Here is a 10,342-nt window from a genome sequence, read left to right on the forward strand (position 1 = left end):
TAGACTGTCTTCCTTTTTTATCATGCATTAAAGTAAATCTATAATAAAAGCTGTACAAAGATGTCCATTGGTGGCCTTCTTTAAAAATACTCTTTGCCTACTTGTGTTTTCACTCTTTCTGAGTCAGATGTATAGGGTAGGTGTTCTGTGCTGCAAAACTAAGAACTTAGTAGGGCTGAAAAAAATGCCTTGGATCTCAGTGCAGCAAAGACGTGTTGTTGTCAGATAAAATGGTAAATTCAGAACTCTGTTTAATTATTTGATTTTTTCATGTTTTAATTTTACCAAGACATTAAAGTGCAGTTATTGTATAAATTTAGCAAAATTAAAGTCAAGCCTGGAAATGTACCAAATGTGTCCCAAACACTTAAATCGTTAAGAACCTGAGGCAGTCTTTATCGATTTTTTTTTTTACATGAGGGAATCCTTGACTTTTGGGTCTTCAGGGAAAAACCTTTCTAAAATGACTATATATATATTGCAGTACATTATCTTTGTGATAAGAAGGAAGAACGTCTCTTACATTTCTGGCTATTGGGAAGAATGCCACTCTTACAGATAGCCAAACAGATCAATAGTGTCTGGTAAAAAAAACGTGAGAGGCTCAAAATTCCTCTGAAGGAACCATAGGGTTCTACCAACTCCTAGTTGAGAAACACTAACCTAAAATTTAGCTCAGGGCAACATTTTTCTTATAGAATGATGAGCTGAACCACTGCCAGTATTTTACTGCTAAATATTGGATCAGTGATGAGAAGTGCTGGATTATTGGGCACTTTATCAGACGAATAGGTTTCTTTTTAGAGTTTGTCTGGCAGCTCTAAAGATAAAACATAAGTAACATCACTTTCTTATAAAATAATCCAGAATAGGATTTATTTGCCATTTCCCAAAAAAAAATCAATGCATTTTGGCAACACAAATTTCCATTTTTAGGGCTGTGTGTATTCAAATATAGAACTTTGATGTCTAGAACCAGGTACAATGTTTGAGGAGCATTTTTTTGTAGATCCATTAGAGACTTTCAGGCTGAGACTGTTTATGTATCAATAATCTGCCAGTTTGCTAATTTAGAGTTCACAGTTCCAATGAATATTTTTTTGTTATGTATGTAGACTCCTTTTCATGGTTGTGTTAACATTCTCATATTGCTGAAATTTTCCCAGGCAGGATTTTACTGAAAAATAGCCTCCAATAATGTACAATGCTCCTATCAGTCTGGAGACCATGTATATTTGCAGTAATATGAGGCAGCTCAGACACAGAACTTTTACTGACAACAGAGAGGTACTTTTTTACTCCAAAAATATTATAATTTGATAATTCTGAAAAGTACCATTATTATATTGAGAAATTGTGAGCACAATTTGATTGTAAAATCCTACACCTTGGCAGAGAGATGAGACTTTCAAACGACAGTAACATTTATGATATTATTCTAATTGGATTCCCAAATTTGCAAAAATTTAACATCTTACTCTTCCTGACACTTCTCTGTATCTATTTATTCATCATTGCTGCCAACATTCTCATTTTCTTTGTAATCCAGCGACAACCCTCACTGCATTTTCCCATGAATTTCTTTATTGGGGCATTATCATGCTTGGAGATTTGTTATACATCTGTCACCATTCCAAAAATGTTGGCTGATCTTTTGAATGAAGAAAAGAAGATTACCCTATCAGCATGCATCGTGCAAGCATACGTGGCACATTCGCTAGGAGCCTCTGAGTGTTACATCCTTACAGTTATGGGTTATGATCGGTATTTGGCTATCTGTAAACCATTACAATACTCGTCTATCATGACTACCAGACGGTATATACACTTGGTTGTTGGTTGTTTTGTTGGAGGATTTTTAATCCCACTTATTGAAGTTATTTTAATATCTCCACTTCCATTTTGTGGTCCAAATCAAATTGAAAATGTCTTCTGCGACTTTACACCATTAATCTATTTGGCATGTACAGATACAAATTTCTACATAACAGTTGAATTTTGTATTGGTCTCCTCATACTTTTGATCATATCATTTCCATTAATCTTGTTCTCTTACATCAGGATTATCCTTGTTATTCTGAAGATTAAATCCAAACTTGGTCGCCAGAAGGCATTTTCTACCTGCGGAGCTCATTTGATTGTGGTTACTCTGTTTTTTGGCAGTGCTGCTTTTGTCTATGTACGAGTTTCCAAAAGTTCCTCTGTAGACCTTGATAGAACTGTTGGTCTCACCTATGCTGTATTTACTCCACTAGCCAACCCCATCATATATGGTTTAAAAAATCGGGAAATCAAAAAATCTATACAAAAATATTTAAGTTTCCCTAAAGTTTCTTAAAGTAACATTAGGATCGATATTTCAAGGTATAGATATCAGGTTTGCCAGGTTGGCTGAGTCAAAAGTTTGTAGTCAATTGAATTGAACAGTTGAATAAACACACTTTTACACTTTTTTTGTTAATATGCACTTCCTCCACTAAATGTGAACACATTTTGGATGTTGATTTAACAGAATTGTGATATTCTCTTGTTCAAGCTAACTTTGCCTTAGTTATTTTCTGCATATAATTAAGGAGCAGTAAATTTTGGCTGAGCCAATGAGAACTCTAACAATTGTATATCTTGTCTTATAGCTTGTTCTGTACAGTGGTTACAGTGACCATGAGAGTTGTTATTTGCTGGTGGTGTCATGGGTAGTCCTGTCCCCTGATGAATAAGGATACTCCATTGTGTATCTTGGCTTGCAGCTTGTGTTGTTACCGTGGTGGTGAAAGTTCTCATTTGCTGGTGGGGTAATGGATAGTCCTGCTCCATGATGACTACCAGCCAGTGAAAATATTTTAGCTACCGTACTAGTCTGAAAAAAATATCTTAGATCCACTACACAAGGCCAGTTAAAAGAGATAGAAGAACTGAAAATAAGAGTTGTCCTGTCATTCAGTAAATGACTAATCGGCAGTTAAATATTAGGGTGAGATTCAGATGCACAAATACTTTTGTGGTTTCTATGATGCATTGGGGCTGATAAATCAAAGCTCTCCAAGACTGGAGATGATCATGGGAAAACTTGGGTGATCCAACAAACCTAAGTTACTATTAGATGGCAAATGTTTTAAATCCTGGACCAGATTCATTTCAGATTTGCTGGATCACCAGGTGTCTCCCATCTTCACCAGTCTTGGAGGTCTCTTAATAAATCAGGGCCATTATAATATAATTTTGTGACCTAGCATGTGTGCTACTTTGCTCACACTGCCAACCAATATCCAGTATTTAGTACGCACCCGGTTTGATTGCCCTGTAACTATTACCAAAGAGTTTTGGACTGTGGGTGTGGAGGAAACCCCCTCATCAATGTGGCTACAGCCATGAAGATGACACATTCAGCTTTCTAAAACCTACTCTTTGTACTTTGACCATGCGGTGTCCATCCTGTATTCAGTGGTCACTCCTATTTTGAATCCAATAATATACAGCTTTCGGAACCAAGAGATCAGACTCGCTTTTAAAAACAGTATGTGCAGTTCCAAATTAACAAATATAATAAAAATCAATCTATATATAAATATAACAAATGAACATTTTCTATATGTATTCATTTTGAAGAGTTTGGGCTTAGTTTATTGAATTTGGGGAGGATTACTTATTTACAATTTCTATATGTTCTAATAATAATTTTTCTTTTTTTTTTTTTTTGAGCCCAACAGACAGTTTTAGAGAGCTCATACGATAAATTCCAACTACCAGGCCTTATATAATTGGAGATGTTACTAAAAAAGTGGAGTCTCTCTGACTTTTGTTTTGTGCTATGACACTGGATTAGAACATGGGATTTGAACAATCTGAGCATAAATTCAAGATCCAGATATCCTATGCAAGGAAAAAGTGTCAATGCTCAAGATCATCCAATGTAAGGCTGCCAGTAGTTTTGGGACAATGTTTCAGAGAAAACACTTTGGGAAATGTGTGTGGAAACAGTGTGACTGTTAAGCAAGTGAAATCACATTTTCAGTCACACAAATGCATTTTTTCCCAGTGTTACATACAAATGTCCCTGTTTTTTTTTTATATTAGGACTACTAACCCAGTAAAATTGCAGAAAACATTTCCAGTTATGCCCAAGCAATTTGTTTTAGCAAGTAATTTTTTTTCTATTTTCCCATATTGTGAATGAAAATGTGTTGACAGATTGTGCTAGATAAAAAATGCCAATATTTGGGTAAAACAAGATTGACAGCTGAATAGACCTCATAAATGACCAGGCACTAGTGGATCTATTATTCAAACCAAACCTCTTGGGTCTGGATACAGAATTTACTGAACAATGGGTAGAAAATACTAAACTATGGGTAGCATAGAGGGAGCGCACTAACACCACTGCTAAACACACCACAACCAGTGGTAGCAGAAAGAAAGAGGTCCTGTTATACAAGTTTTCATATGGTAGCAAAAAGCAGATTCCTCTCAGCAAAGATTCACCCCTTGTGGACTGACTGGCTCATTCATCATCTCAGTCACAGTAGGTTGATGAAGACATGGGATGTTATAAATTACCCGGTCAGCCAGGGTACCTCTGGTTCCTCCACAACTCTTATAAACCCTCTCTCTGAGAGCACAGGTTCTCCCCAGGGTTCCCCTGCAAGGGGGGTGACAGAAATCAGATGACTTTGGCGTAGGAATGGCTATTAGGCCAGATTACAGAGAGTCGAGGTAAGACAAGACAAGGCAAGATCAGGTAACAAGCAGAGTTCAGGGCAGGTAGCAGACCAGGCAAAGTCAAGGTCAAGCCGCGGTCAAATCCAGAAAATCAGAACAGAGAACGACAGAGAGCTGACAAAGAGGTAGGAAATACATTTAGATCCCACAACCTAAGCCTGGAACTGGAGAGGTTTACAAAGGCCCAGTGGCCAATGTAAGGAAAGGATTGACCAATCTGCAACACATCCTCCAGAATCCAATTCAGCTGTACACAGCCCCGGTTTCTGTGCAGGGGATGCCAAGAATGATGGAAAATTCACAGCTAAAGGGAAGCTGAGGATGCTGCAACTTGTTGAGCAGATGATTTGCGAGTGGAGTGGTAACAGGAGGGATGTCATAGTATCTGATTTTAAATGTTTTTCATCCACATTGACACTTTAAGCACTGATACCAGTTGTTTCTCATTTAATTATGGCATGTGTTTATTTTACCCAAAGAATCGGAAAGGAAACAAATCCTAATAAAAATGTAGGGTGCTGTTAAGTGAACAGAGCTCAAATAATAAATGTATAAATGCATACATATTTGTCCATATAACATCTTTCCTGCATTGGTGGTCAGTGGGAGATGAAAAAGAACCATATCATTGGTTTCAGAGAGAAGATACAACCCCATCAAAGGAATAAGCAGTTCTTCACAGTAGAAGTAATAGAGACCCATTGCTGTAGCCATTGGGATTAAGAAAGTCTACCTAACATCAGCGTTTAGGCATTTAACTCTTTGCACATGCTCGATGCCCACATTGCCCGCGTAATGGCCTGTTGACATTATACCAGAGACTATGCTGGCACATAGAGTGCAACCATGGTAGATTGCTGGATGCTGATATACTCTGTTACATGACATCCAAGGTAATATTCAGATGTACAGTATGTAAACCACAACAACAAACTTCTCCTTTTTGCTCCTTTATTATCTGTTTAAAAAATAAATGGAAGTGTTTTGTTATATCAGTAGGACAAGTGAAAAATTTCTCATGTCAGAAATTCAGAGCTTACTTGTGTCCTATGCATACTTTCTGTGTGATTCCAGGAAGTCAATTTAGAATAAAGCACTTAAAAATAATAGAAAATATATAAGTTCCATACATTAAAATTTTATAAATTTCCATTGTTCAGTTTTGTATGTTATTTTAAGTTTACGTCTATTCACAATAAAGTGGCAACTTTTGTTTTAACATAGTAAAAGAAAACAGAAATAGTATTGTTCTATTGTTCTTATAACAGTTAAACTTAAAAAAGTAATTGTGTTTATCACTACAAATTGTGAAAGTTAGCAGATCCCAATTAGTAGATAAAGATTTATTTGATATAACTGCCATATTTGTGAACACCTAAATTAAAAAGGGAATGATTGCAACAGACTGGGAATAAAATCCCAATGTGTTCAAAGATATTTAAACCTTTACAAAAATAATCTTACATCATTGAGAAGCAAACAAAGCACTTGATTTATTGATAATGTTTTTTCATTATAAAGCTATAGATTTAAAATAATATTGTATACCTGCAATATAAGACTGGCTAAAAGAAATCTAAAGAAATGAATAAAAGAAGAGTTGTTCTGACATTCAGTAGAAAAACAATCAGCATTTATTTTTAATGGTAAGATTATTTCAGATGAACCCATACCTTGGTGGTTTTCATATTATATTAAAATTAAACTGTGACATGTAGCATTATAATACATTCAAAGCAATCTATAGATTTTTGGCTCTTATATTCTGCAAAGTAGCACGGATATAACCATTGAGCCAATTAGTATAATGTAAGGAATTTTTGTATTACACCAGCTGATAATAACTCTTTTATAGTTGAAAACTGATATGCTAATGCTAAGAAAACACTGATTGGGTGTCCTCTGTGCTATGTTTCATTTTTTTACATTTTTAAGTGAACCAAGTAAAAAAGCACTAAAATAAGTTTCAAGTGTCCTGTACATAGTTGCAATAAGCAACAAGGAGAATTGCAAGAGGGAAAACGTTGGAGCTGCTTACTCTTTTTCTAGACACAACTGCTTTCCACAATAGATAATTAACTGGTATTCTACTGTGTTTTCCACTGCAGGTCCAGATATGTTTTACAATACCACAGTGTCTGAATTCATTATCACTGGATTCCCAGCTTTGTACCATTATAATTCACTTCTGTTTGTGTGCCTTCTTATTGTGTATCTTCTTATTATAACTGGTAATGTGACTATATGCGTTCTAGTGAAGACTGACCTACGCCTCCATTCTCCAATGTATATATTTATTAGCGCTCTGTCCTTCTTAGAGATCTTTTATACAGCTGTCACCATTCCGAAGATGTTGGTCAATCTCCTAATTGGAAACAAAACTATATCTGTAAGAAACTGCCTCTTACAGACATATTTCTTCCATTCTCTTGGATCTTGTGAGAACTGTCTTCTTACTGCCATGGCCTATGACCGGTATTTGGCCATCTGTCTTCCACTTTATTATTCTTCCATCATGACCTCCACAATGACCATGAGGTTAGTTGGTTCCTGTTTCACTCTTGGCTTTCTGTTTCCCCTCACTGAGATCCTTCTGATTTCTAGATTATCTTTTTGTAACAGCAAAATGGAACATATATTTTGTGACATACCACCATTGATCAGTTTGGCTTGTGGTGACACCTCCATTAATATTCTTGCTAATTTTGTAACAAATTGTTTTAGTATAGCTGTCAACTTTTCATTGGTCATGAGCTCATATTTTAGGATCATTATGGCTGTTATAAAAATAAAGACATCTGCTGGAAGAATGAAGGCTTTCTCCACCTGTGTGTCTCATCTGACTGTGGTGTTGATTTTCTTTACCTGTATTTTGTTTATGTATATTCGGCTTTCCAAAAGTTACTCTTTGTACTTTGACCGTGCGGTGTCCATCCTCTATTCAGTAGTCACTCCTATTTTGAACCCAGTAATATACAGCTTTCGGAACCAAGAGATCAGACTCGCTTTTAAAAACAGAATGTGCAGTTTTAATTAACAAATATATTGAAAATCATTCTATATAGAAAACATAACACATGTACATTTCCTAGATGTAATCATTTTAAAGAGAACCAATTTGGGCAGTTTGTTGTGATTTTGTTTGATTACTCATTACTATGAAAAAAAGGGGGTAGATAGTGCTTGCTGGGGGAAACAAGTGCTTGAGAGAAAATCTGCAAGAAAAATCACAGCAATTATTTGCAGTTATACAAAGGCATTTTTCCCAACTCGTGCATAAAACATTGCCCCATTTTCTCATATTGTTACTGTCTTCTAAGTGAAATTGCACAAATTATTTTCAGTTACAGGTAGTCCCCGGTTTACATGCGAGATAGGGACTGTAGGCTTGTTCTTAAGTTGAATTTGTATGTAAGTCGGAACAGGTACATTATTTTATTAAATGCAATTAGGACAGATGTTTGTCTCAACATATTATTAGGCCGCGTGGTGTCAGTTACTGTATAAAATCCTTACTGTGAGTTGATCACAAACAAAGAAAAAAAACAACTTTATAGGGCCTAGACATTCATTAAATTTTGGAGAAAGCTGTGCTTTGATATGCAAAAATAAACACTTGCAGAGTTTGTCATTAGAGTTACAGGATGTTGCAGAAGAGCTCATCCTTAAGATCATGGACAACCTCAGCTGTGTTTAACAAAAGATATTGGGATTACTAACTCAGTAAAATTGCAGAAAATATTTCCAGTTATGTACAAGCAATTTGTTTTACCAAGTAAAAATTGTCCTGTTTGCTCATATTGTGAATGAAAATGTGTTGACAGATTGTGCTAGATATAAAATGCCAATATTTGGTTAAAATTAGATTGGCAGCTTAGTAGACCTCATAAGTGACCAGGCACTAGTGGATCTATTATTCAAACTAAACCTCTTAGGTCTGGATACAGAATTTACTAAACAATGGATAGAAAATACTAAACTATGGGTAGCATTGAGGGAGTGCACTAACACCACTGCTAAACACTAGGGATGAGCGAGAATGCCTCTGGCATTCTTGCAAAAATTTCCTCAATCTCCAATTACCTCAAGCCGCGGCTGCATTTATTGAGAAGATCCCCAGTTCTCAATCTGAAAGATTTTTTTTTTTAATTTCTCCTTTTAATTTAAAATTTGACCTCGATCGGTGAATTTACACCGGATGTTCTCACTTAAAATTTCGGTAAGCGAGATCGGAGATCATCCCTACTAAACAGACCACCACCAGTGGTAACAGAAAGAAAGAGGTCCTGTTATACAAGATTTCACATGGTTGTGAGATTGAGAAAACAGCACATGTGTTCAATGTTTGTAATAAAATATAGGACTACTGTCGTTCTGCATTTTAGCCACAAGATGCCGCTGTTTCTGAGCACAGCTAAACGAGTGGCCAGTATTTGTATATTGTTAGGAGGTGTGGTTGTTCTGAGGAGAGGAAACAGGAAGGAGGAGAGCAGACATCTTGCAAGGACTGGGTGTGTAAAAGAGAATCCATTCGCATCCAAGGGTCAGCGTGTTCCTACAGACTCAGAAGCTGTGGCTGAGTGAAGCTGACAACCATCCAAGGTAGATCCTGTCCAGAGGAAAGAGGATTGTTGTCCAGAAAGGCTGAGAGAAGCTGAGGAACCGAGAGCTGTCTGTCCTGCAGGACCTCATGTTTGCTGAAGAGACTTGTTGCTGTTTTTTTTCAGTTTAAAGACATTGATGGATCCAGAACAAGACCCGGGTCAGTAAAATCGTGCACGCACCGCATTATAGGATTGGCGCCTGAAATACCAGAGACTGAGATTATACCTGCAATAGTTAGTGAGTTAGGGTCTATGTATGTGGCAGGTCATAATAACCAATCTTGAAAAAGGACGCTGTGCTGACCTCTGGGGTGAATGTATTTAATGTGTTTTCTTTGGGTTATTGTTTGGAATTTTGTTTATTGTGATAGTATGCAGTAAAGTACTTCCTGTTTTATATAAATTGGTGTCAGTGGGCTGCTTTTCCTTGTTTGTGACTTCGCTGTATCCTAGAAAGCCCCCGGTACACGGCTTACATGGTAACAAAAAGCAGATTCCTCCCAGCACAGATTCACCCTTTGTGGACTGACTGGCTCATTCATCATCTCAGTCACAGCAGGTTGATGAAGACATGGATTGTTATAAATTACCCAGTCAGCCAGGGTACCTCTGGTTCCTCTACAACTTTTATAAACTCTCTGAGAGCACATGTTCTCAAATCCCTCTTCTTCAAACATCAAAATTGCTGCAGGGAAGATATTAAGTCACTGCCCCAGGGTTTCCCTGCCAGGGGGTGACAGGAATCAGATGACTTGGGCGGAGGAATTAGGAATTAGGCCAGATTAAGGAGAGTCAAGGTAAGGTAGTGAAACAGGTGAAGATCTGGGCAGGTGGCAGACAGGGCAAGGTCAGGTTACAAGCCGAGATCAGGGCACGCAGCAGACAAGGCAAGATCAGGTAAAAAGCAGAGGTCAGGGCAGGGAGCAGACAAGGCAAAGGAAAAACGTAGGGAATACATTGAGTATTCTACAACCTAAGCCTGGAACTAGAGAGGTTGAAAAAGGCCCAGTGGCCAATGGCCG

At 37.1% G+C, this 10,342-nt stretch overlaps 2 protein-coding genes across 2 annotated transcripts; both read left to right on the forward strand.

Annotated features, from left to right (window-relative positions):
- The first annotated feature begins 1,399 nt into the window (after positions 1 to 1,399).
- Positions 1,400 to 2,338, forward strand: LOC140340239 (olfactory receptor 6N2-like). Its single transcript, XM_072425296.1, has one exon. It carries the CDS (start codon positions 1,400 to 1,402, stop codon positions 2,336 to 2,338), a length of 939 nt encoding a protein of 312 aa, XP_072281397.1.
- Positions 2,339 to 6,832: 4,494 nt separating this feature from the next.
- On the forward strand, positions 6,833 to 10,057 carry LOC140340240 (olfactory receptor 6N2-like). The gene is made up of 2 exons (XM_072425297.1): positions 6,833 to 7,716; positions 9,952 to 10,057. The coding sequence occupies exons 1-2, from the start codon at positions 6,833 to 6,835 to the stop codon at positions 10,055 to 10,057; spliced, it is 990 nt and encodes a 329-aa protein (XP_072281398.1).
- The last annotated feature ends 285 nt before the right edge of the window (positions 10,058 to 10,342 follow it).

The sequence above is a fragment of the Pyxicephalus adspersus genome, chromosome 11 (assembly GCF_032062135.1).
Source record: "Pyxicephalus adspersus chromosome 11, UCB_Pads_2.0, whole genome shotgun sequence".
Lineage (NCBI taxonomy): Eukaryota > Metazoa > Chordata > Amphibia > Anura > Pyxicephalidae > Pyxicephalus > Pyxicephalus adspersus.

Coding starts and splice junctions, on each gene's coding strand:
- LOC140340240 (XM_072425297.1), top strand. CDS start 6,833: ATGTTTTACAATACCACAGTGTCTGAATTCATTATCACTGGATTCCCA. Junction 7,717..9,951: donor TTTCGGAACCAAGAGATCAG/ACTCGCTTTTAA, acceptor TACAACTTTTAT/AAACTCTCTGAGAGCACATG.
- LOC140340239 (XM_072425296.1), top strand. CDS start 1,400: ATGAGACTTTCAAACGACAGTAACATTTATGATATTATTCTAATTGGA.